This window comes from Ambystoma mexicanum, chromosome 6q (assembly GCF_040938575.1).
Source record: "Ambystoma mexicanum isolate Mex_15411 chromosome 6q, UKY_AmexF1_1, whole genome shotgun sequence".
NCBI lineage: Eukaryota > Metazoa > Chordata > Amphibia > Caudata > Ambystomatidae > Ambystoma > Ambystoma mexicanum.
This window is the reverse complement of record NC_090937.1, coordinates 1,669,713,736-1,669,741,172: the sequence shown is the minus strand read 5'-3', so window position 1 is coordinate 1,669,741,172 and position 27,437 is coordinate 1,669,713,736. Positions and strand designations below refer to the sequence as shown.

Here is a 27,437-nt window from a genome sequence, read left to right as displayed (position 1 = left end):
GTGGGTTGCATCTGACAATCGAATATGGGTCTGAATCGCCATGTAAACCAGATAATAAACAAGTGTACTTTCAACTAAAAACATTAAAACCTCTCCTTCCTCTTATTTTAGAAGTGGTCCGATGTATTGCGATTGGTACTTTGGTTAATGCGAGGCTGGATTATTGCAATGGGCTTCTGGTGGGTTGCCCAAAATACCAGTTGCAACGCCTCACAGTGGCTCAAAACTCTGCAGTTCAATTGATCTTCTCACCACACTGGAAAGGATCAATATCAGAATTCCGTAGGAAGCTTCACTGGTTGCCAATCCACCAACGTATCAGGTTTAAATTATTATGCTGTCCTTTCGGGGTTTAGCACCAGTATACCTAGCAGAAAAAAAATCAAAAGATATAATACTCCAAGACCATTAAGCTCAGTCACTAAGTCAATACCTTCTGGTGGTTCCACCTTCAAAATCTACTAGGGGTGACAGAAGGTTCTCAACAGAGGGTCCTCGGGCCTGGAATGAGCTGCCGCTCTATTTAAGGAAAATAGAATCACTGGCGTGGTTTAGAAAACAGGTTAAAACCTATCTTTTTGAGTAATCTGTAATAGGAATTGTGGCCTTGTAGAATTTTGCAACTTGATAAAATCTGCGCATAGATGTGGCTTGCCACTAGGTTCCTTGGTGATATGCGCTATATAAATGTACAAATCAAAATAAAATCAACCAGTGTGTTCAGTCAACACGCGTAAGCTCACCAACTACTTCTCTAAGATTTCATCCCCAAACGCGAACGAGATAGCCAGCGCGATCAAAACTGTTTCAGCTGAGCTCAGCGTCTCTCTTAGCTGGCTGGGTTCAAAACAGTCCTGAACCTCATCTCGCCCCACACTGCACGTGGTACATCGCTATGCAGTGTTTCAGCGACAGCTGTTATCGCCGCTCAGGTGTCTCCCGACCACGCGCAACAGCTAGATACTTCAAGTAAAACTCCCCTCTTGGGTGAGCCCACGTTCGTCCCCCCAACAGAAAAAGGGGGTGCACTGGCAATTATCACTAACCCTGTTAATGATGTTACTTTTAAAGCATTAATTCATCCACTGATGCAAAATTCCATTCATTTACCCGAGCCTGCTAACCAAATAGATCTATCCGTTAGCATTGGAGACATCGAGTGTTGGGTCCTAATCTCAATGGTTCCTTTCCGCTTGTGTCTGATCAGTCCACCCCTGTCACTCCACTAATTCCCCTACAGTTTTCTCTGCGATGCCGGTGATGCACCCTCCCCCGTGCCCCCTGGTAAGCAGCTGCCTCATCCTCCTCCTTCCCGCCGCCAAGGACATGAGCCCTGTGTCGGCTTTCCCTTTTCTGATCCCTACAGCGTAGCCAGTCTAGCACTGCCAGTATGATGAAATGTTTCAGGCATTTGAACGTCTTCTTTGTACCTTAATAAACAAATGTGAAAAAATAGAAAACAAATTAGACTTACAATCCCCCTTACTTCATAGGAGTATAAACCGTTTTGGGAAACCAGTCCAAGACCAAACCACCAATACAGATGCCAGTGTTATTACTGAGCCCCCCCCCCGCCCCCTTGGCAACCGCCAAACCATCTCTATTTCTAACTATTTCTAAATTAAAACCAGTAATTCCCCTAGATAATTTAACCACTAAAAAGCGACCATCTGAACAAATAGGAACAGCCAAACATAAAAATAAAGTCATCTCACAGGCTATCATGTAAATGCCTGCAAACTGGTGGAAATTCCTGTATAGTGGATGAATCTAGCTTACATGACAATACTGTTTTAAAACTATTCACCCGCGTTAGTTCACTCGACGCCATCAGTGCTATCTGCCTCAGTTCCACCAGCATGTCCTTCTGTTCTGTCCTCGAGTGGGGAAACTACTGTGCCCCGGCTTCCCCTACCCGCCTCGACTACTGCGAATATGCCGGCCCCTCAGCTAGTCAATCAACCCAGAATGACAGATATATGGCCCGTAACTACTGATCACCCAACAACTTCTGCTACCACCAATTGTCCCAGATCCACTGCCAGCGACGATGTGACACCCCCGTTAAATCGCAATGTCTTTTTCATAATATAGCTCCACTTAGGGTGATCATGTCCTACGATATTCGGTTGGTCGATAGAGTTTATCACAGTATTATGAATATATCTCTAATATTGTGTTTAGCTCTGACTATCAAGATGCATTATTTAAATTTGGTTATCAGTGCATCATTACTCAAATTCCCTCTAGTAAGAGACGTAGTCCAGTGCGACCAAAGTGTCTGCCTAAAGATTTGCTCCGTGACCAGATACCAACGATCGTACCTGCCATCCCATCATGAACTAAAGGCACCAATGTAGGTCTACCTAGCGCGGACCATGTGTGCCTACACTGCCACATAACGGGACCTAATGTTAATTTCCCTGTCAAGATTAGTCCAGTGTGCGCGGTGGCTGGCAAGCAGAAAAATCTTGCAACAGCCAATTTACAAAGTCGACTAAATACGTATAGTAACACCGAATCTGACACTGGGTACTGGCAATGGCTTCCCTCAGTTTTTAAAGAACATTTGTCACAGCTGTCTCAATGACACGCAGATCTTTGTCATGAAATACCCAAGGTTTTCCCCATTTGTTTAGCATTGATTAATTGAGCTCGTACCTGTCCAACTTTACCATCTTAGTTCTGCAAGAAACTTGGCTAACTGACCAAGTAGATTTCGATGGTAGGACTACAATACAAAAAGTAGCTGCTAAAGGCGTAATGGAACGACCTAAAGGTGGTTTATTAATCTCTGTAACATCTCCATGGACCCAAGAGGAAATTGTAGGTTCCACCTCCATGGTCCTCATTTCTAAACTCCATCTAGGCTTGCAACAACTAATTCTTATCGATGAGTATGATCCAAACTACTGTTGCTGTAGTTCATTCCATGTTGAATACATTCCTGGCTAAATATCCAATTTTTTTAAGTAGGAGACTTCAATACCCTAATCGAACTCCCAAATCACAATGACTGCGCAAATCACAAATCAGCTCCCAGTCAACCAACCAGTAGAGTAGGTCTGAAATGGTTGAAGCTCATTGAAGGACGTGGCATGTCACGCTTGCATGGCCTCTGTGCTGGAGATAACCCCATGGCATTCACGCGGGTTAGTGGGATTTCATCTACTACTATAGATTATTTCTTTGTCAACTCGTGTGTCATGAACCTAGTTAAAGACATGGCGGTAATCCCTCGATTGGAAAGTGACCATCTTCCATTAGGTCTCCTTCTAACGTCAATAGCCACCTGTGATACTCCTCAAGAATATGAGAATAATGGCGATATATTAACCAATGTACAGGGTAATCGTATTTGTTGGAACTCCTGAGCTTTGACGCGTGCCTCCCTGGCATCTAGTGAGTTGCTCCCCACGTTCATTGCTCACTTTAATGGAATAGTTAATGAAACAGAGAATGAGATTGTGTTCGCGTTTTCTCACTTGACTAGCCAAATGAAAGAATGCTGTAAAGTCTGCCCGCACTATAAGAGCATGGCTGAACGCTCAAACAAATCACCTTCTAGACGTATAAACTACGATCCGGCAATAGCCGCGGCTAAAAGACTACTTCGTAGTTCAATCAGGAGTTTGATTTATGCAGAACTTACCCCTTTTACTGCAAATGAAGTTAGTCAGCATGCAAGGGTTGCAAAATGTGAGTAACAGAAATGGCTAAAGGGTTATAGAAGAAACTGGAGCCTCAATATTTGGTAGGAGATTGCACTGATGGCCACCCAAAAGGCTAACATGAACATTTGGTCGATCCTTAGAAGTTATAACACCTGTGGTCTTCTGATTAATGGAGTGTCCGAACCTGTCCCACACAATCAACACGCTAGATGGGCGAGTGTGTATAATATAACATGGACATGTAGCGCTACAATTCTTGATATCACAATAATGATTGAACAATTTAACTCCTTGCATGCCGCCTGATCTGATGGTATTTGCCCTCGTTAAAACTGCCCCAGGGCTACGGGCGCATTGCCTCCACCTGTTTGTGCAGATAGGCAGTAATGGATGTATTCCCAAGACCTGGTCAGAGAGTCATATCTTGCCAGTGCATAAGAAAGGGCCTTGGAACCTTGCTTGCAACTATCGCATGCTTGCCATGTTGGACGTTTCATCCCAAATCATTGCCAAGATATTACTATCTGAACTAAATGAATAGATTGCAACATATAATGTACTATCACCAAGTCAGATGGGATTTATCAAGATATCGAGCACTATACACAATCTGCTCATTTTAGTTACCTCTATAGAATACCCATAAAAGCGTAGAGATACACCAGTCTATGCTGTGTTTATTGACTTTACTGCAGCATTCGACTCAGTGTTAAGTTATAGACTGTGGTCCAAATTAGCACAATGGAACATACCGAGAGGGTTATTGAAAATGTTAATGTTATTATATTCCAACACATCAGTGAAGATCCGTCTAGACGCTGAAGGTAAATTATCTACCTCAATGCCAACTAGATGCAGTGTCAAACAGGGCTGCACTGCTGGGGCTACATTATTTAATTTGTATCTTGCTGATTTAGGTGTTGCATTGTTGAACCCACTGTCATGCCCTCTTAAAATGGGCACACAAAAAATTGGTTGGTTAGCCTATGCGGATGACCTGATCCTGGTTGATTACACCCCCAAAGGGTTGCAAAGGTTAATTCTAGAATTCAAAGTCTATGCCAACTCTAATGGTATGACCATTAATATGGACAAAAGTAAAATAATGACATTTTCTCAGTCCAAAGCTAAAGATTCTATGGTCACATGTACCCAGAATGGGCTCTCACTGGCCAACGTCAGCACCTACAACTATTTAGGCTTTCACGTTCAAAGTAATCTGAGGTGGGAACCACATTGGTTTGCAACTAAGATGAAATGCAGCAGAGCTGTTGGTACTTTATGGCAATTCATAGGCCAACAAGCTGGGATCCCTATTGTGACCATTCTTCTTTTGTATCAAACCAAAATTCGCTATATTATGATGCATGGCACAGAGATTTGGGACGCAAATATGGTGAAAAAATAAAAGGTTTTGAAGCAGTTTTGTTCCAGAAATTGATGTACCTAACTAAATCTCTCAAAATGGAATACCTAGAATGTGAGCTCTTTGCCTAACTAAATCTCTCACAATGGACTACCTAGAATGTGAGCTCTGTGCCTAACTAAATCTCTCACAATGCACTACCTAGAATGTGAGCTCTGTGCCTAACTAAATCTCTCACAATGGACTACCTAGAATGTGAGCTCTGTGCCTAACTAAATCTCTCACAATGGACTACCTAGAATGTGAGCTCTGTGCCTAACTAAATCTCTCACAATGGACTACCTAGAATGTCAGCTCTGTGCCCAACTAAATCTCTCACAATGGAATACCTAGAATGTCAGCTCTGTGCCCAACTAAATCTCTCACAATGGAATACCTAGAATGTCAGCTCTGTGCCCAACTAAATCTCTCACAATGGAATACCTAGAATGTCCGCTCTGTGCCTAACTAAATCTCTCACAATGGAATACCTAGAATGTCAGCTATGTGCCTAACTAAATCTCTCACAATGGAATACCTAGAATGTGAGCTCTATGCCTAACTAAATCTCTCAAAATGGACTACCTAGAATTTCAGCTCTGTGCCTAACTAAATCTCTCACAATGGACTACCTAGAATGTCAGCTCTGTGCCTAACTAAATCTCTCAAAATGGAATACCTAGAATGTCAGCTCTATGCCTAACTAAATCTCTCACAATGGAATACCTAGAATGTCAGCTCTGTGCCTAACTAAATCTCTCACAATGGAATACCTAGAATGTGAGCTCTGTGCCTAACTAAATCTCTCACAATGGACTACCTAGAATGTGAGCTCTGTGCCTAACTAAATCTCTCACAATGGACTACCTAGAATGTGAGCTCTGTGCCTAACTAAATCTCTCACAATGGACTACCTAGAATGTCAGCTCTGTGCCCAACTAAATCTCTCACAATGGAATACCTAGAATGTCAGCTATGTGCCCAACTAAATCTCTCACAATGGAATACCTAGAATGTCAGCTCTGTGCCCAACTAAATCTCTCACAATGGAATACCTAGAATGTCAGCTCTGTGCCTAACTAAATCTCTCACAATGGAATACCTAGAATGTCAGCTCTATGCCTAACTAAATCTCTCAAAATGGACTACCTAGAATTTCAGCTCTGTGCCTAACTAAATCTCTCACAATGGACTACCTAGAATGTCAGCTCTGTGCCTAACTAAATCTCTCACAATGGAATACCTAGAATGTCAGCTCTATGCCTAACTAAATCTCTCACAATGGAATACCTAGAATGTCAGCTCTGTGCCTAACTAAATCTCTCACAATGGAATACCTAGAATGTGAGCTCTATGCCTAACTAAATCTCTCACAATGGAATACCTAGAATGTGAGCTCTATGCCTAACTAAATCTCTCACAATGGAATACCTAGAATGTCAGCTCTGTGATATATTTGCTGTTTTGACAGTGAAGCTGGTAATTTTCAGTGACAACCTTTTTAAACTGATGAAAGACTAGGATGGGGGCGTTTTTAGAGGCGATCCAACTTTGACAATGTTAAATTAATGGGGAACCCTTGGGGTGTTGATCTCAAAACACTCAAAATGGACTGAAGGATGTATTGACATAATTACTAATGGGCTTGTGTACACGATCGGGTTTAAAAGCAAAAAGCAAGCAGAGAGGCTAAAATCCAGAAATAAATAATCGCAACATCTGGCACCCTCTCCCCAGAAGGAATGTTCGTTCCTTTTTGCTTCCCTGAAAGTCCTACTCATCAAGTTGTACGCCCAACACCAAACTAATTCATGCTAATATAATGGAAAGAAACTTGCCTGTCCAGCTTTAACCACATGCTCGATAACCCTTGCTCTGTGTAAAGCGCTTTCTGTGCTGCTTTTAAGCACTTGGTCGTTACTTTGATGAATCCTGCAGAGTCATCACTAAACCACAGCCTAAGATCTCCTCCCATGTGGCCACAACCTGATCCTTACCCTGGGGGTGGACCGCAACGGAGGAGATGGTCGTCAGGGGGAAGTGGCGACTCCTTTGAGCGGACGCGGTATTCATCTTCATGTGAGGATGAGTGTTCCGTGATTCCCACGTATTCCCTGGCCTGCTACCATTGCATAAGTCCCTCATGAGGAAACCCAAGGAACCTTCTGTGGAAAGTTACCCGACAGGATACGTTGCACACCTTAAGGGTTCCTAAATCTAATGGGATATCCACTAATGGCCAGGATTCTGCATTGGGTGGAAGTCTTAGTCCTAATGAGAAGTATTAAATTACTCCTATAACAATTCCTAACTCTAATAACAGTTCAACAGACAAATAAAAATGACTGGAAATAAAAAGCATAGACCTATTGTGGACTTCAAGATCCATAATGCCTCTGGTACTGGGAGGAGGAAATGGGACCAGGAGTTAATGAGGATTAAGAATGTAATTGAAGAAAGTGTATGGTCTAGTTGTTTTGATGCATGGCACCTGAGCAGAACCTTTACATTTGAAGATGGAACACAATTGCAGAGAAGCAGAAAAAGCAGGAGAGACTTCACTCGCCTAAACTACGGCGTGGGGCTGGAACGTGTGCGAAGCAGCAGGTGTGTAGAGAGGCCAGGAAGCAGCCGTGACAGTTTCCAGAAGGAAGACGCGAGTCCGGGAATGCTGTGGTCAGTGAGATCAGAGCAGCAGAGGCTCCCAGAGAGAGAGACCCAGGCGGCGAGAGAACTGGAGAGGTCCCCGAGACACAGACGCTGAAGAGAAGAGCTGCAATGCCGTGCAGTGCCCGAGTAGGACGATAAAGCCTCCAACATTAACTAGTGAGCCTCAGAAGAGACACAGTGCACCGGGCGCTTTGTAGCATTTACGGCTCCTGCGACTAAGACACTGAGAGTCCGAGGGGCAAAGTAACAGAAGGAGGGGAAGGCCAAGAGACTTAAATGAACCCCTAACAAATCCCTTCAATAGGCAAAGTATAAAAAGGCGAAAAGGGGGCAATTCCCAATTCAAATTGGGGAAACCTGTAACCCACATTGCCAACAGCCAAGAGGCTACTTGAAAGAAGTGAGACTGCAACAAAACCTACATTGCCAGCAACCAAGAGGTTAACCTGAAGGAGTCAAAAAGCGTGCAATTCTTCATGGTTTGAGATATCAACCTGGAGAAACCTGTAACCCATATTGCCACTAAAGAAACCAACTGTAGTGATAGGAGTTTTCTTCCTGGAGGGGCGTGAACCAATAAAGGGACCATTTAGAGTTAGTCCTGGCAGGCGAGTAGACCAGGAAAGAAACAGTTGCACTAAAAGAAATGTGGTCGTGGTAAAAGGGTGTTACGAAGAAACATTGAGAAGTATATCATTTTGACACACTGTTGCATTACCGAAGTTAGTAATTATGCTATCCTGGCAAAAGCATTCTACTGGAAGAATAACTGATGTGATAAGAAGCATTTTGAAGCCTGAGAAATACATTATGTGGATGAAAAAATCTTGCCTTGGTTAATGAACTAGTGTTTATGAAAGAGACATTCTGTTTTATCCGGAAGGATACAGTCAAAGAGAACTATTGCTTTGGCCTTTGAGGAAGAGTTTGTGGAAAATACATTTTCTTAACTAAATGGAAAACATGCAGTGGATGGAAAAGACATGTTGCGTTGAATTTAACAAATCTTTTTTGAATCAGAACTTGCTCAAGGGTCTTCTTGAATTGATCCAGGGGAAGGGAATTCAGCCCTGGTCACAAGGAATACTTTCCAAATAGTATCAGTTTGAACTTTTGCCATTGTTGAAATTAAGTCAGCCAAATATTTCTTTACATTTGTGTTGTACGTATTAGTGTGAGGGTCAGAAACCATTGAACATTATGTCCTCTTTCTTTAGTTTAGTTTGCTAGGCAGAGCTATTCTCGCTAGGGTAGGGAAAGATGAGGCATTTTCTCACCTCTTTTATATTAATAAAATGGCAAACATTAAGAAAACTATACCTTTGTGTCTGTCTCGCATTTCTGACCCCTCACAGTATTCTGACTGACGTATTGTCTATTTTTTTGCGGTAAAGAAGATCCTAGGTTTTCTTCATGCCACAATACTTGTTTATCACTCTACCCATGTCACTCAAGGAAAGCTATGCAATCCGTCTAGTCCTAGTGGATGCATCATGTGGAATTTACCATGGACCGTGCTCATGACCCAACACATTTGCTTTACCACTGCCCTATTCAGGAGGGACTTGTGGTTCTTTATTAGGCATCCAGAATCACCAGCAGGACCCAGGGGTGGATTGGATCTCAAAATTTTCAGGGAGCTAAACTGATACAAGACCTGACTAAGAAGTAAAAAGGTGCTCCGGGTACTGAAGCTCAAGCCTTTGTGTAGGTTCTCAGTGTCACACAGGGGATACTAGAGACCACCAAAGGAACAACATTCTGCCATTTGTGTGCGTCTTCGTTAGCCACGCCCTGGATACCTCGTGCCGTGCGGTCTCCGTTGCCATAGCAACATGACCGGCAACATCCAGAGAGCAACCCGCAAAGCAAGCAGCCACTGTAGCTTGGTGGGTGCATCTTAACACTCCTTCCCATTAGTTTTAGTCTCCTGTCATTGTCAGGACATCCTGCCCCTGGTCTTGGGTTCCTTGTTCTTGGTCTACCCTGCCTCCCTTCTTTCCCTACTGTTTTTCAGTCCTCCATTTTCTCCTTCTTGCCTCATACTCTGCTTCCTGCTTGTGTCCTTGTTGTCTTCTGCTGCCTGCCCCATCTGATCCTTTTTGCCTTCCTCTGAACCTGCCTTCTGCCTTATTTGTCTGCCTGGTCGCGATTTGCCCTCCTCGTTATCTTGCAAGGCTTCCTCTGTCAGAGCATCAAACTGTTCCGGCACCATGCTAATCGGAGAAAGCTGGGCCGTGGTGTATGGAGTTGGACCAGGTCGGACCCAAGTTGCATTCCTTGGGGTATTCCTGTGTTGACTCTCAGCGCCACACAACACGACCGAACCTGAGGAAACACGGTCCACGCAAGCAAGAGTACGCAACGGAGAAGTGACGCATATATTAACAGCAATGCAGACAACCAAAGAAACCTGGCATGCTGGTCACCCCTCCAAAGGCAAGCTGTAACTCCATAATTCAGCTCATGGGCCGACAAGGTGAAGCAAGGCGCTATCAGGAAAACAGTCAATCTATCATCAATAACATGTCAGTTCTACATTATTAATTTTAGAGACACTTACTTTTCATTTGTAATGTTCAGCATTTATTTTATGCTTCAAAGCGGGAAGGTAATAAGGGAATACAGTAATCATTCTTAGGCCTTGAAGATTCCGAATGACCTAAACAGAAAAACTAGCATACTAGGCCCAACGACATTTCTCCTAGTGCAAGTGCATGAAGTGGTACAGTTGGGACCAGGCTTGGGGGGTTGCAGGGGGGTGGGTCGGTTGGGGGAACTTCAAAAGCACTGTGATAAAAAGAGGAGAAACAATGGAGGTGGGAAATGGAAAAAGACAGGGGAAGAGAGGCCCACACAGGTTTGGCAAAGTCAGATACGCTAAAAACACTGCAGGAATGATGCATCCTAGCCACTGAGACCGCCTTTCAAATGATCCTATCAACAACGGCACCAGTATTTGAAGTCCAATGTAATGCAGTGACCGTTCATGGACCACCTCTAGGAGCATGAAGCAGTCCAGGGGTAGAGAGCGCTAACACGCTACACAACATGCTACCATCAGGCAGTATAATGCGGATCCCCAGATTGCAGCATAAATTACCAAACCCTTCTATTGCATGAAGTCCCCGAAAGGTACAACATAAATAATGGCCATGAGGTCTGGCCAATGAGCAGGAGCGGATTGTTCCAATTGGGAGGGAATAGTGCCAACCCCCTCTTGCGGGGCAACTTTAGATGGCATAAAATGAAACCTATTATTGCCTGTGCGTTTCTCAGACCCTTCAGAGGAGAAAGGAATAGCAGGAATAAGGGCACACTCCATGGTATCACTGTTGTCAGCTCCGAGAGCGCTCCCCGATGAAACGGGAGCTGCGAAGTTAGACATCGGTAGGAAATTGTCAGATTCATGGGCTGGACATTCTTGGGCTGGGCATTTAAAGGAGGGGGCATTGTCCTCGATTTTAGGTGATTCAGATTCTGAGAGGCCACTCTGCAGTCTCCGTCTCCTGCGCGTGCTAAGAGACAAGACCTCAAGGTCTCGGTCTCTAGCAGGTGAGGGAGCAGGGGCGACTAAGACTGCTGATCCCACTACCCCCAATCTTGCAATGGATTTTACACACTGCCCAGGGGTTTGAAGTGAATACTGGTCACTTGGGCGTAAACTATAGGCGCCACCTTTTTTACTGGCGGCCATGGTGTCGACCACCGGTCACAGGACCTACATGAACAGTCACTGAACACTCCTCTCTCCAAGGGAGGGCTGCCACTGGGCAGATAAATAGGGAGGGCTGTCCCGGCAGAATCCACAAAAAGAAACAAGTGCTTATCGCTTACCGCATGAGTGAAAGCCAGCTCAGCTGACCTGAACTTCCCGAGAGTCAGCCTGAGTGCTGCGCCTCTCGGATACTCACCGCCTCCAGAGGTCAAAGAGGCAGCTGAGAGCAAGGGGGATCTGGCACGGAGCTCCAAATCCCAGTGCTGTGCGATATGAGACATACGGAAGCCACAAGAGCCGCAGAAGCGCTGCAGAGATCTGCAGCCCACACGCTGAAATGTGCTGTGTAATGTGCTCCGTGGCTGTGCAGGGGCAGATCCGGTTCTAATCATTCAATTACCGCCGGTTATATTTGCTTAAGTTTTACTTTCGCATTGTTCAGAGCGTTGAACCATGTACTGTACTTAACTTTTTTTTCTTTATCGTCACCTAGCTAAGAGACCTAGGTCACTTAGCTAGGTGCTTATCAGGAAATGCTAGAGTTCACCGTGGGTTAGCGGTGAACTCTAGCATTTCCCTAAGGTGCTTCTAGGAGACATGGGCTGGGAAGTAGACGTGTGTTTTTAGTCTAGGGTCAGAGTATGAATAGTGTGGAATTTGGAAAAAAAAGCAGCATGAAAGACATTTTTGAACATTTCCTTTGATAGGAGGTTAGCTGCCAGTTCCACCCCCTCTGAACTCTGCCTCCTCAGAGCTCTGCCCCTCCTCCAAACTCCACCCCCACCCGGCCCTTGTGGGATCCTCCGCCACATTTTTTCCATTTCCACCTCTGGTGGGGTATAATTCGGAAAGTAAACAGCATGAATAAAACTACAAAACAGGGCAGTTCCTAAAAATAGACAATGTAGGGGTGAGCGTGGAGCAAAAATACGGGAGGATTAAATACATTGATAGTTCCCAGGATTTAGGGCCATCAGGGACTAGCTGAAGAAATGGCAAAAGCCGCAAGCTTTCAGAATCGATACTACAGCGTGGGACAAAAAAAACAAAGTCTGCACCGTTTCTTCAGGCTTACAACAAAACAGATATAGGTGTACCTTCGGTGATCGTCAAAGAATGCAATTTGTCAGGCTCATCCCAATTGCCAATTGGTCACAATCCATGTGGTCTCATTCAGTTTTGACATAGGTCAGACATGTTTTTTATGGGTGATATCTCTAGTATTTTCTGGGTAACAATAGCTTTAGGGTCACTCCAGGTGGAGAAGCAAAACTCAGTGCAGATAGAGCAGGCATCTGCAACTTTTGACTCTCCAAATATTTTGGACTACAACTACCTTGAGCCATCCCCATTGAATTAAATAGCTATGGTTAATGGCAGTTGTAGCCCAAAACATCTGCAGAGCCAAATGTTGCAGAACCCTGAATGGAGGAAGCTTCATTAGACGCACGAGGGTGGATTTTGACCAAATGGCAGCCTTTTCTATCTAAATTAGCATATAGTTATTTATTGTGTTTTTTGGTTATACATCACAAACCATTCACACAAGCCATAATCATACAGCATAAAACAAGACAAGCTACAGAATATACAATCCAGGCATGTTTAAAATAGATATAAAATACATGGTTTTAGTTCAGTCAAGTGAGCGTTTTAGAGTTATTGGAATTCATCCAGTTAACAATCTGATTAAGAATCCTTTAAAATAGTTTGTAAATAATCTAAAACAGCAATTGTCAGCGATATTTCATTTTGGTTTAGAATTCTAGTCCATTGCTGGTCAGCGTACCGAGTTCCCCCATTCTTCAGCACTGATCTTTCGGGGCCGAATTTTCTTGAATGCTAAATAGTCCACATATAAATGTCTCAAGGTTTCACTCTCCCCTTACCCCCGTTACAATAACGACATACTCAGATCGGGGTCAACACCCGATCACATGCCCAAGACGGCCAAAGTTGGGAAAAAGATTTACATTTCAGTCTCAGAGCCTTTACACAAAAATCTCTTGAATGTTTTTCCAGATATGGAGCTAAAACGTTAAAACGTGGTATGTTCCATACAAACTGTTCCAGAGGCGTTGCTAGGGGGGACTAAGGGGGCTATAGCCCCTGGTCTTTTGGTTGTAGCCCCGTATAGAATCTCAGGAGCTACAACCAAAAGGTTAGCTAGCCCCCAGTCCTGACAGTTCTGGCATTAGTGTAGCCTCGGGTCTTTTCCAGAGCTAGCAACACCCCTGAACTGTTCATTAAAACATCTATAATTGAACAACGTTTCTCTATTCTTAATCCATTCAGACCGTTGCAGCTTTAATTTCACCTCGTTAGGTTTGCACAACAATTCCTCAACCGTAGCTTCTATCCTTGACAGTAGTGCCTCGCATTTCCTCTGCCAAAGATTTAAGGGTTTACATGTACCATTGTCCAATCCTTGGCTCAATTTAATGTACATAGAAGCCCCCGGGGTTTTCCCGACAAGACCATAGGTCGCACACGATCCCAACGGCAGTAAACCCAATTAATTTCCTTAAAGCTGCCGTGGGGACCAAATTTGGCAATTGAAGAACTCTTCCCCACAAAAGAGACTCTAATTTCGACCAGTCTGTAATTACATTCTGATTTTCCACCCCAAAAATTAATTTAGGCACAATGTTTTGTTTATAGTTTCAGTATTTATTTATATTTATATAGCGTGCAGACAGCCCAGGGGCATTGAGGTGCTGTTATTTGTAAGAGCTTAGTTACAGAGGTAAAGGAATGGTAGCAGTTGTTGGTACATTATAGATACTACAGACATAATTCTATACTTACAGCTTATGCAGTTGGTCATTACATTACAGCTCATGCAATGGGTCATATGTATAGTATTCATGCTGATACGAGGGACCTTATGTGAAGAGGATGGTTTGTTCAGTGTAGAGAAACTACCAAATGTGTGGTCAAATAACCTTCATTGCAAAGCTGAGGCTAGAAACAGGGCATTATGCCTTTTAAACGTTTCCATTTGGGATTTGCCCGAATCAAGCAGGCTGCCCAGGTATTTAAATCCCATCACCACTTACAGTGGTTATCCCTCTATAACCCACCTAAAGGACTTCCATTTATTTTTTGCAGAATTAAGAATCAAAATTTTACAATTGGGTCCATCCAGATTTAGCAAATCTTTGTGAATCCTATCTAGGGCACGTTGCAGACCAATCGGGGTACTATCAAAAATGATTATATCGCCTGCATAAATATTGCACTTTTGTTTGGTCGACAGCCGGTGGATTGGTTCGAACACCTTCCCAGCAAATACACAACCTGGACGTAGACCTCGGCTGGTATCAATCCACAGAGTGTTTGACCCCTGCATATCAAGTCTGACCCTGATTTTCGTGTCTTTGTGCATGGCTGATAGGATATCAATAAGTTCAACAGGGTCCCCACAATTGGATAACTATGCCCATAGGAACTCCCGATTGACCACATCAAAAGCCTTTCTTATGTCTAAGAAGGCTAAATAGGTCAGGTGCTTTCGATCCTGATCCTGAGAATCCATCAAGGAGACCACAAAACGATTTAGACCGGTTCCCACAACTTTCTTGAACCCAGCTTGGTGGATGTCAATTATTTGCCCATTTTGTTAATTCACACAGTATTAGTCTAGAGAAAATCATGCAAGAGGAGTCCAACAATGAAATAGGCCTATAATTCAAGGGTGAAACTCTATCCCCTCCCATGAATATTACAACCACAGTTTCCAGCCTCCATGACGGCGGAATCAGCAGCCACAGTAACACTTTGCCAAAAAGAGCCGAGCTAATCCCTGCCCATATCCTTGGATCTGATTTCAAAGGCATGGCAGTTAACCCATCCAGCCCTGGAGCATTTGAAGTTTTGCTAGAACTGATAAGTGCCATTATGTCAGCCATATCACAGGATACTGACCCCATCCAACTGCTGGTGTACTGGGCCGGGCCAGCACTACAGCCGCCCTATACATATTCCCAAAGTGCTTTATCCAGGTACTCTCCGATATTGATCGTACCTGCAAATATGGGTTTGTCCCCTCGGACCCTATCAGTCGCCTAAAATTGTCATGTTGATTGCCTGACATACACGCTAGCATTTTTTTCTGCCTCCTTAATGGACGTGAGAAACCTATGTCCCTGAATCCAATTTCTGTATTTCGTCTTCACCGCTGTAATTTCTTGTGTGCACTCAGGCATCTTTTGTTGAAAGCTCTCATGGTCCGTCTGTTGGCCCTCTTACGCTCCATTATCTCCCTATCAAACACATGCGTGTGGGCATTCACATGAGTTCCTGTTAGCAGCAACCTCGAGGTACACAGTATCCCCAGAGCTGATCTTACTATTGATTGAAACTCGGTTGGACTACATAGTCACATTCTTTAAACGGTGCCTCAATTAAGCCATTGAATTTGGATGCAAATCTATATTGCCAACGGAGACTATGCTTCCTTGGGTTGACAGACACTACTAGGCCCCTTACCACTGTGGGGGGTCTTGTATATCAACATTGAGTGATCACTTAATTCAGAACGACATACGTCCAATGCACCATCCCTAGCATGCAGGTCTGATGAAATAAAAACATCATCTATAGTGGAACGACAAGATGCATTATCCCCAGTGAATTCTGGGGGGATATCGGATTGCGACACACCGTTTAGGGGCACCAAATCCCAGTCCTCCATTTCCTGCCAGATCAGTCTCCATTAAGTAGCTTTTTTGTGGAAACCACCCCCTTGGCTCTACTCCTGATGCCGCTTCGCATCTAGACATTCTGAATTAAACTCACCTAAAAAAATAACATATGCATTTTCCTCTGGAGTTTTGCCCAGCATATAGTACGAACAGTCAGTCAGAAAATCCTCTAAGGCAGTACGATCTGGGTTAAAGTACATATTAAATAAAAGGCTTTTAGAGAGCTTAGCTCCTTCCTATGGCCTCCAGTAAAGTAATGTGACTGACATATCCTTTCTTTCTGTTAGGATCTGGGTCCCCACAATTCCCAGATTTTGCTTAACCTCTGTTAATAGCCCCCCATATAGCCGTCCACTTGATCCTTTCTCAGCCTTAACCGTGAATATCTCGGATCCATCCATGATGGGTAACTCCGTCATAAATGTTTGCTGGAGCACTACAATATTGAAGGCACTCAACCAGTCTTCATTTTTTACTATGTTGACAAACCCCCTTGAGTTCCAAGACATAATGGTCAACGGTGCTATTCGTGCTTCAGACTCATTCACAGAAGGAGCCTCGTGCCATGATGGCACAATCCTGCTCCAATCATAGTTTGTTGCTCTAGCCCTCTCAGGTTGAGTGCACACGTCCTTATGGAACCTAGCCCCCCGATTATTAGTCAGATTAATTATCAAATTCTGCCTAGGTTCATTAACTGTCACCTTTTCACCTCTGGTGGGCATTCCTGGGGGGAGTTATGAGGCCAATACCTCATAACTCAAAATCAGCAGCGCCTCACACTCAACTAAAATTTTTACTAAATTAAGACTGTCTTCATTAACATACAATACCTGCTTGATGTCACTGAAATGTATTAACTGCAAATGTAAAACCTCAGCGAAGACAGACAAGATGTGCTGGCGATTTACAGGGCTGTTATCATATTCATCGAATAAAGGACCACGGTATATACATTGTGACTCTCCCTCATACTTTCGGTAGTTTTATTGATCTTTTTCCTTTATTTATTTATTTTGCATTTTTAAAGCGCTCAAACAGCCCGCGGAGATTGAGGCGCTGTTACAGGAATTGTTTGCCTTAGTTGCATATTTATAATGCGCTTAAATACCCAGAGGTTTCTAAGTGCAGACCCGGGGATCGAACCTGTGGTGCTTCGTGTCGTCTTGCTTCCAAGACGATCCCGCTTCTGCTGAGCTATCCTCCCGGGACGAGAGGGTATACCCGGTATACAGTGTTTATAACGAAATTAAAATACAGACACATTTTTCTGTGAAACACAAAGACAGAAATGTCACATTTTTAATAAAAGGATATGTGGGGGTTTGGGTAAGGGATTAAAAACGGTTGGGGGTGGTTAGTAAATCAGGGAAAAAAAGAGGTTTGCGGGGGACCCTCCAAAATAAAAGAGAACAAAATTCAAAATATTTTCGTTATTTTAGAGTCACTGAAAAAGTTTGTCACTATTTTTCTTGTCGTTATAAAGACATGTAACCGTTATCCCTTGCTTCGTGTGTAGTTGGGGGCCTCCAAATCCCCCATTACTACCATGGGGTTGATCTTTTACCAATACCTGCTCTGTTCAGGCCTTTCTTTTCTCTTTCATAGACCTGAACAGAGGACAGTGCTTTAATGCAGTGCCCACTTGATCATCATTCAGTCTCGGATTTGTTATTACAACTTGCGGCCAGATACCCCTACACTCTGGGGGGGGATTTGATTCCCCTAGGGTGTGTCACTTCCCCTTGCCCGCTCTAGACCAGCTTACCTCACCACTAACAGAACCAACTTCCATAGCCTGTTCCACTTCAAATGCATCCACACTCAGATGACTAGGATACATCGAGATATCACTTGAGTTCAGCCAATTGTTATTTTTAGGTAGCAGAAGCAAGAAAGCGGGTAATAATTTCCTGATCTTTAGGTACAGTTGGGGTTTTAGGTATGGCACCCTTTCTTTGAGGACCCACCTCTTCTGTACCTGTTATTTACAGCCGCGCAAGCTTTTTCGCTAACGTACCATACTACCCACCGACTCATCCACCTTTATTCACAAATTCTGCAAAAACGTCCATGATCCATTGTTTGAGCGCTTTTCCAAATTTTGATCAATTGATTACTTTGGAAAAAATGTTTGCATTACCATCTGGGGCTTTAGAACTACTTCTCATTGCTCGAGGGGGAATCAAGGACTACCTCTGCCATGCTACTGTTTAAAGGTGGCCCACCCAACCCCTCCCAAGACACAGGAACTAAAAGCCCCAATGTAGACACCGTTGGGCATATCTCGTTACCCTCCTCGTGTTCCAATATGATCACCTCCTCATTATTCTGATCTGCCTCCATATCTGTTTTCACCCAGTAGCGGGGAAGCAAGCCACATATTAGGCACCGAGTTGGGCTCCTTTAACCAGGGACCGGGTTGGATCTGTGGAGGCAGGTCTCTCACTCTTTCATCAAGTCAATTTTCCCTCCCTTTAATTGCACAAATAAACCCTTCAATGAAATGAACCTTAGTGCATACATATTTCAAAATGGACCGTATCTCACTTGACTAATTTAGGGTCTCATATCCTTGGTCCATAGAGTCCAATAAGCGGGATAGTAAAGGGAAGGACAATTCATCTACCAACGTAGCTTCCTGCCCATATTCCAGGTCACCCGTCCCGCCTGGCTTAATTGCCTTATGCCGAACTGTCCCCATTGCATTAAACCATTAAACCTACCGAATTAATCTAGCGCTCACTATAATACGCAACCACTCCTTACCACCGTTCCTAGCTACCGTGACCACTTGAGCAAGGATCCTAGTCCTACCATTTAGCGCTAGCACTATGTATGCCTCCAGGACTGAACAGCTAAAACGACTATTTGCCTTAATTACGCCACTGAGATCAGACAGCTAAAGACAGCTATAATAAAGAAAGTCAGAATTACCCATCTAAGAACAATTCTGACTAACCTGCACCTTCAGGACATAGGTAACTGCCAACCCCCTACCTTCCAACCCCCCTATTCCCTACCATTGCTGACCACAGTCACACAGGCAGAAAATACCATCAATATGGAATTCAGCCACACCCCCCCCCACCATCCTCATGAACCTTCTCCCCACCTCTCTCCCATGCTCACATTTAGTCAGAAACTCTAGACTCCGGTCAAGACTTTCCAAGATCCACGAACCACCAGCTAAGTCTATCACGCAAACATACTATTTCCTCAACAGGGTCCATATCGCAACGAAAAAACCACTCAACGACAACATTATTCACAAACCTTCCATCACAATCACATCCCCTAAAACTGGCCACGCTACCTTACCTGCCTACATTATGGCTGCTATCCATGTCAATGTAGATTCCACAGACAACCATCAAATGCCCAGACATCAAAAGGCGCCCTAATCAACGCCAGAACCCTAGTCGCACAACCCACTGAAATAGCAGATCGGATCAATGGTGAGAACCTTGATTTCCTTGCTATAACTGAATCGTGGCTGCAAGCTGCCGCTGGCCCTGCTCTCCTCCTAGCCATACCAGATAACTATGAAATCATTAGAGCGGACAGAACAAATTCCAAAGGTGGAGGCATTGACTTCATTGCCAAATCTGACCTCGCATTGAGAATGACTCCCGCCCCCACCACTAGCTCATGTGAAATGCTCACAGCGAAACTTCCAATATCTAATAACATAATCCATAACAATCCATCTTATATACAGACCTCCAGGACCCATTGGGTCATTTGAAGACGACCTCTCCGCCATCCTCTCTGAGAACACCAAACCAACCTCCCAAATACTCTTGCTTGGTGACTTCAATCTAGGTTTCAATGGCCCTAATGATCCTCAAGCCCTAGCCATTGCTAATGTACTAACAGAACAGGGACTTACCCAAACAGTGACACAAGTTACTCATGACAAAGGGAGAACCCTCGACTGGGTTGCAGATTACAACTACGTAACCTCCATCACATCGATATCTCCCCTAACCTGGGCAGATCACCACTTAATAACATTTACAATGCCAGCCACACCCTCAAACCCTAAAACTGGTCCCATCGCACCATCCCTCCCCACCACGAACATCACTGCAGACAAGATCATCCCACTTATTTTGCTGATTCTTGTTCTACTCCCTAACTCAACCAATCCTGACAACTTAATACTTGCCTACAACAATGCCATGACGAAAGCCCTTAATACTATTGCCCCTCTCAAGATACGCAAAAGCAAACCTAAAGCCCATCTGAATTCCTGATTTACGCCCCACTTAAAAACCTTGAGAAAGGAAAAAAGAAAGCTTGAATCCTTATGGAAAGGAAACCATACTGATAAAAATAAATCAAATTTGCTTAATCTAGCATCCCACTGCAAAAAAGAAATTATTCGTGCTAAACAAGCATCGTATAACGAAAGGCTCAATAAAGCTAGCTCAAGTTCTAGGGAGCTATTCACCATCTTAAGGGAATAGGAAACTCCCATTCCACAAACAGACAACTAACTGTATTAAGGACAAACCCTGGTGCACACGCATAGAGAACGCCCTACAGTATAAAATCGCTGTACTCCAATGCCAAATTGCTAACAAAAAAAGCCACACTACATAGTTTAGATAAACCTATTAGCACAACCGCAAATACCAACAAACCCTTTAACCAGTTTAAATTCTCTCAAGTCTCAATTTATGAAGTAGAAAAGGTCATCCTATCACTCAAACCGTCTAACTGCCAAGGAGACAGTTGTCGGCACAAATCATTAAAGACGCCGCCGGAGACATCTCGCATTTTATAACTAAACTGATCAATTCCTCATTTACCTCTAGCATTGTCCCCGGCAATCTAAAAGAGTCTTGGGTCCTGCCTCTCTTGAAAAAACAGACTGTGGATCCCTCCATCCCGACCAACTATAGGCCCATTACCACAGTACCTTTTTTGCTCAAAATCCTTGATAATATCGCCTATAATCAAATTCAGAAGTATTTAGAGACAAATCACCCCTTTGGTCCCCGACAATCAGGATTCAGACCCCACCATGACACCGAGACAGCTCTATTAGACTTAAAAACACAGATCGATGAACTGAAGGACAGGGGAAATACTGCCTTGCTGCTACTGCTTGATCGCTCTGCTGCATTCGACCTGGCCTCAGCAACTAATTTCTCACTAGGTGCCCTTAACTGGGTTAAATCATTTCTCAGCAACAGGACTATGCGTGTCTTCTCACCACTTGCAGTAGCTGATCCCACTCCCATAACCTGCGGGGTACCACAAAGTTCCTGCGTCTCCCCCACTCTGTATAATATATTCACAAAGCCATTGTTCGATGACACCCAGATCCTCATACCCTTATCGGGCGAGTATGCTAAGGGACTGGCTTTAGTCAATAAAATATACCTCATCATCCAGGCATGGATGGCCACTCACGGCCTACGCCTGAATGATGACAAGACCGAACTGCTAATTCTCAGCTCTATATCTAATCTTAACAAATTGAACCAGAATTACACTACCTTCAACATTGACGGCAACTCGATCAAAGTGGCAAAAGAAGTAAAAACCTAGGTTTCTACCTTGACTTTGCCTTCACTCTTAACAAACAAGTCAGTGGCCTGGCTCCCGCCACTGCCTACACTTGTAAGATTAGATTGGAGCATGCAGACCATTTCTGTCTCAGAAAAGTTGTATTACCCTAGCATTATACTTTCTAAATTGGATTACTGTAGTCCTCTTTATCTGGGTGCCAACAAATACCTCATTAAAAAAATCCAAACACTGCAAAAAAACGCCCTAAGAGCCTCCCTAGGTATACCTAGGAGAGAACACATTTCACATCTGAGGCGACAGGTCAAATGGCTTAAAACTAATGACAAAATGTTGCTTAAAACCTTATCTCTTAGGCATAAATGCATTCATCATGTAGCCCCTACATACCTATCTGAGAGGATAGTTAAACAAGACTCGACCCGTCCCTCTAGAACCAACAACCTAGCACGCCCAATTGTACCTAGATTCAAATTAAAAAAGGCAGGAGGCTCCAGCTTCCCAGTCTTGGCAGCTCAGTCCTGGAATGCCTTACTCCCCCCCCCCCCACTACTGAGATTAGGCCGACCTTTCTACTTGTTCAGGCTTGTTAGGGAGAATTCTCTCTTTAGGCTGAATTTCCTAACCTAGTGAGTCCCCCAGCAGCTTTGCTGGATTTCTGGAGTTTGTTTTTTTTCTCCTGCCAAGAGTGAGACTCTTTTTCTCCCACTCTTGGACATGATTTATGGTGTTCCTTTGACTGTTAATGTGTTTTATGGGCTATGGGGTCCTTTACTCCATAGGGTCTCATGTGTTTTTACGATGTGTGTTACACAGCACCCTCTGTGCAGTAACACAGGGATGTCATAGTGACACCCCACCATAGACTCCATACCCTGGGACTGACTACTGTCTCCCAGGGCATGTAAAGTCACCGTTGGCTTTACTAGTCCAAAATTATTAACAGAAACCAGTACAAACCATCATATTGTGGACGTACTGGTCGGGGCAATTTGATTGCCCCGGGGTCTGTTAGTCGAGGGGGCACGTCTCCGTCCCCCCTGATCGAGTTTTGGCTGGTGACAGTGGATACTACTTTTTATATTCAACCGCGAATATTTCCCTATGGGATTTTCCCATTGTTCGAGGCTACCAACTTTAATTATTTAATTCTCATAGCCTCAAACATACCGCCGGTTTATTTATTTAATATTAATTTGGCGGTTGGTATTTTTTGCCAGGACTCGATTCTAAAATGGCGTTTGTGTCCTCTTCTGTGACTCCAACCCAAGTCGAGCCCTTTGATCCACTTTTTGGCGGGCTTCTCCACAGAAGCCTCCAAAAGTGGTGCCACTCTGTCTGGTTAGCACAGGGGGTTTGGGAGGGGCTTTAGGCACCCTGGACTGAGTTACCTTGGTAACTCAAGTCGCCCTCTTGTGTGATTGGCCCAAGTGGTGAGCCGGCCGGATCACCACTTAGCATGTTTGATTGACAGCTAGGCTGAGTGAATGAGGGTATGCTGCATAAAAGCAGGGCTTTGGGGACTGGAACTTCAGAAGTCGCCACAGGACCTGAGAATCCGACGAGGGAGAAGCTGAGCCGACCTACCACGACGACACCACCAGTGGAGCCCTGCGGAACCGACTCACCACTTCCCGACGACAGAGAAGATCTCCCGGCTGGAGAGGCTTCTTCCCCTGACTGGTGGGCACAACCAGTTTACCTTCTTTCTTCGCACCCCAGACCGGTTTGTGGTCGAACTGCCCGTGCCAAGCACCCCGGCGGCCGGATAGCCACTTACCACTGGACTGCGAATCCACGGACCGCTCCTTGTACCTGAGAAACTCTGCGGCTGGTTTCTTCCCTGGCAGTGCAACGGACTCCTGAACTTCCTCCCCGACGAGATCCTCTCTTCCCCCGGACGAAGCACCGACTTGCATCCGCTGCCAGGAACAACTGCCCCCCCTGGAGTATTCTCACCACTTTAAGGTACCGTGTCCGCCAGGCCTCCCTTTCTAAAGATTGCTACAAGGTAATAATAACCCCTTAACCTTCTGGACTGGGCTGGCCGCCTTGACCCTCTAACTGGTCCCTTTCTTTGGTCCAACTCCTTTTTGAACCATTACAAGACTTTTGTGCACTGCAACCATGTGACCTTGGACACATTTCGTTTTGGTCCTCTTAAAGCGGATCCGGCCTACTGACTCTGAATTCACGGTGTTACTTTGCCTTGCTCTCTTGTTGTGTTCGTGAAAAAGTGTTGGGATCTGTTTCAATGTATTCACTGCTTTTCTCTCCCTTTTTAAAACGAATTATTAGAGTGCCATCTACGTTAAGCGCTCACCGCTGTCTGAAAATAAGTGGGGCTTTACTTAAGACTTGTCTAATATTCTTTTAAGGGAGTGTATATCTTTTAGTGACCGTGTTTTTGAACTGCTTAATATTAGTGCCTGTGTGTTTTATTAGATGTGGTTTTAAATAAATAATTATATCTCTTTTACACCAAGCTATGGTCCGTGTTTGCTTGTTCTACTGTGTTCTTTTGACCTATTGCGAATACTCTGTATACTGCCTAACTCTTCTTGAGGGAAGTCTGACTGCTCAGCCACAGCTACAAAGTGAATCTGTGTGGTACAGACTGCTACCAAGTGGGTTTACTGCCAACACCTATAGTCCTAAATCTTTTGCATTGGTAATGATACAGCAAGCTGTGATTCAAACAAAGAGTTAAGCAGGCGGCGTCCGGCTGCTTCCGTGAGGCCCATCGGATAGAAAAGACTAGAGGGGAAACTCACAGATCAATGAAAGGCTTTTCTTTAAGTGATTTGGCAACTGCAACCGATATGATGATACTCTGCTGTAGGAAGGCCAACTGTTGTGTAATTTGTGGGATTGTCACATAATTGGAGACTGTGTCCCGTCTTGCTCTGTTCCAGCACAATTTGTGCTGGAACAGAGCAAGTCAGGAGTCACAATTAGGCATGCTGGGGACGGCCGCTGCAGGGCACTGTTTCACAGACGATCTGCCACTTTTATTACCATTCACGGGAAATGGGGAGGGGGTCATATACATACATTTCCTGCAAATGGGAATAACAGTGGCTGGCAAGTGCCAGCTAATCTGTGAATAAGAGTCCTATTGCATTGCACCCACAATGCATTGATTCTGCACGATGAATGGCGCTGTGACGTCATCACCGCCTTGTGTCCCGCAAAAGGATCTCACAAAGTTGGCCACCGTACTGTGCTGGCACCTCCTGCAACCACTTCTGTCCCACTCCTGCAAATTTCATGAATGACTGTAACAAAATCTTTAATAACCAGCTTTCATAATGGCAGGGTTTCACAGAGACAGAAAGAACCCCAATGTTGCCTGAATGTTTTTTACACTGTGTATTATTTCACATTTATTGTAAAGCTGTTGAAGACACCCCAATCTCTTTGAACTGGAGCCAGAGCTTGTGGTGAAATGCATCCTGGGAAGCATGCATTATAACAAGCAATAGCATTAGGTAAATGAGAAATGTGTACATTATAGTGAAGTATGTACACAAAATGCAGAGAAGGACTGCACAATGTGAAGGGTAGTGAAGAGTGATGTAGCTGGGTGGTGAAGTGTGAATGCATTATGTTAATGAAGCTTGAATACAGTATTAATAAATGTACATGTTATTCCATCTGTCAATAAAACAGATGGAAAAAATAAGGATGCATGGATAATTTCTGGAAATGAGGTCAGGCCATTGTAAGATAATGAGGTGTGGCGAATTCAATAAATGCACGAATAAATTATGCAAATGAGGTGTGACTGTATGATTGACATGAAGATAGCAGGTGCTCTGCAGCGCGGCTGCATGGATGCATGATGTGTGCAGGGAGCTCTCCCAGGCACCAGGTGCAGCTCACTCGCCCCTCCCTCACCCCAGAGCTGGAGCGCAGCTCGCGGCACTCACTTGTGGAAGGTGATGGGCCTGCCCTGGGCGTCCACGGACGAGAAGCGGTGATACGTGGAGCACTTGAGAGCTACACAGTACCGGGGCATGATGGGCCAGTACCGGGAGCCCTCGAACCCACTGCCTGTGCGCAGCTGCACACACCCAAGATGGCCGGCTGGAAAGGCGGCCGGGTCATGGGCCGTCTAGCGCTCCCAGGAAGAGTCTATGGTTGTGCTCCACACACCCAAGATGGCTGACAGGAAGCGGCGGCAAGGCCGTGGCGACGTAGCTCCCCGTCAACGGGTGTGTCTTGTTGGCTCTTCCACACCCAAGATGGCGGCTGCAAAGGTGGAGGGGACGGTCTAGTACTGGGGAAGTACTTAGTCTGAGACGCCACCACCGACTTCTCACTCGATTTCGGGCTAGACGATTAGTGAAAGCCGAGGTCTTTAGTTCAGCCAATACCAATACTCTTTCATTAGCATCTAACATGCAGACAGATCCAATTGTGTGTGCTGGGGCAGAAGTGTACACGAATCATGTGCTGTAGGCGGTGAAATGCTGCCCTTTAAAGATGGCCGACCTGAATAGCGGGTACACGAGGTCCCTATTGCACCGCGCCACTCATCCAACATGGCCGATAGCCTGCTCAGGCTCACTCATCCAACATGGCGGGTGGCCTGCTCAGGCTCACTCATCCAACATGGCGGGTGGCCTGCTCAGGCTCACTCATCCAACATGGCCGATAGCCTGCTCAGGCTCACTCATCCAACATGGCGGGTGGCCTGCTCAGACTCAACACACCAGAGTTCCAATGAATTCCAGTACTGCACTTTATTCGCCGCGCTCACGATTTTAGCAACTCCTCATGAGCAAAACTATATACCATAGACATTGAAGACGGGTACAGTACAGCTAAGCTAGAGCTCCATACCAGTCCCGAGCGACACATGACTGAATATTTGCATACCCACAGTGCCTTGCGTTTTGAATTAATGATACGACTGTCGTGTACCGATACTTAATCTGTATTCTACCGCACAGCCCCGGGTTGTGAGAGTCTTGAGAATAATGGTGATGGCAGAGTTAAGATAATCGGGTATGATTCCGTTATTGAACTCACCCTGAGTGTAAGGATGCCACGTTTTTTGTGTCATATATAGAGCTGCGCCCGCCTAGGGGCTTGTGCTCGCTTCGGCAGCACATATACTAAAATTGGAACGATACAGAGAAGATTAGCATGGCCCCTGCGCAAGGATGACACGCAAATTCGTGAAGCGTTCCATATTTTACCGCAGCTTCATTCTGCATGTACTCAGCAGTCACGTGACTTCACCACCCCAAGGTATGCACCTGGTTGAGGAAAGCCTTCCCTCCCAGCCAGAGCTCATAGAGAAAAGGCTGAGAATTCCAACTGACCAGCAGTGTCATGCTTTTAGGTTCTTTATATGAGTGTATGTCCTGTTTGACTCTAGTTTTAGTGTTCTGTTCTGCAACTACCAATGCAATTGCTAAATACTATGACATTAATGCAATTCCTTGAAGTTCAATACAAATGATAAAAGCCATAGTTTGGGCTTTTGCATAGACGGTTGCAGGGCATTCGCATATATATGCCAACCCTGCAGATTTAGGCACAGGCTGCTGCTTTTTAAGTAATCCTACCTGCCCACCTACAGGGTTTAGCAACAGATCCTACCACTTTTGTGTAAATACTAGGCTAACTCATAGGTTGTTCCATTTCTACACCAAGGTCTTGCTTGAAGGGCCTGTGGCGGGGCGGGCTGGGGGCAGGCAGCTCCTCCCAAT

The 27,437-nt window shown here is 44.7% G+C and overlaps 1 protein-coding gene and 1 non-coding gene across 2 annotated transcripts in view; one reads left to right on the top strand and one right to left on the bottom strand.

Annotated features, from left to right (window-relative positions):
• Window positions 1-25,814, bottom strand: part of LOC138517020 (uro-adherence factor A-like) — a 367,547-nt gene extending 341,733 nt beyond the window's left edge. The window contains exon 1 of the mRNA XM_069632527.1: window positions 25,647-25,814. Within this exon, the coding sequence (XP_069488628.1) occupies window positions 25,647-25,735 (89 nt within the window). The 5' untranslated portion in view covers window positions 25,736-25,814. The remainder of the gene's footprint in view (window positions 1-25,646) is intronic.
• Window positions 25,815-26,813: 999 nt separating this feature from the next.
• Window positions 26,814-26,920, top strand: LOC138517079 (U6 spliceosomal RNA). The gene has a single exon (XR_011282357.1). It is a non-coding gene; the product is annotated as a U6 spliceosomal RNA (small nuclear RNA).
• The last annotated feature ends 517 nt before the right edge of the window (window positions 26,921-27,437 follow it).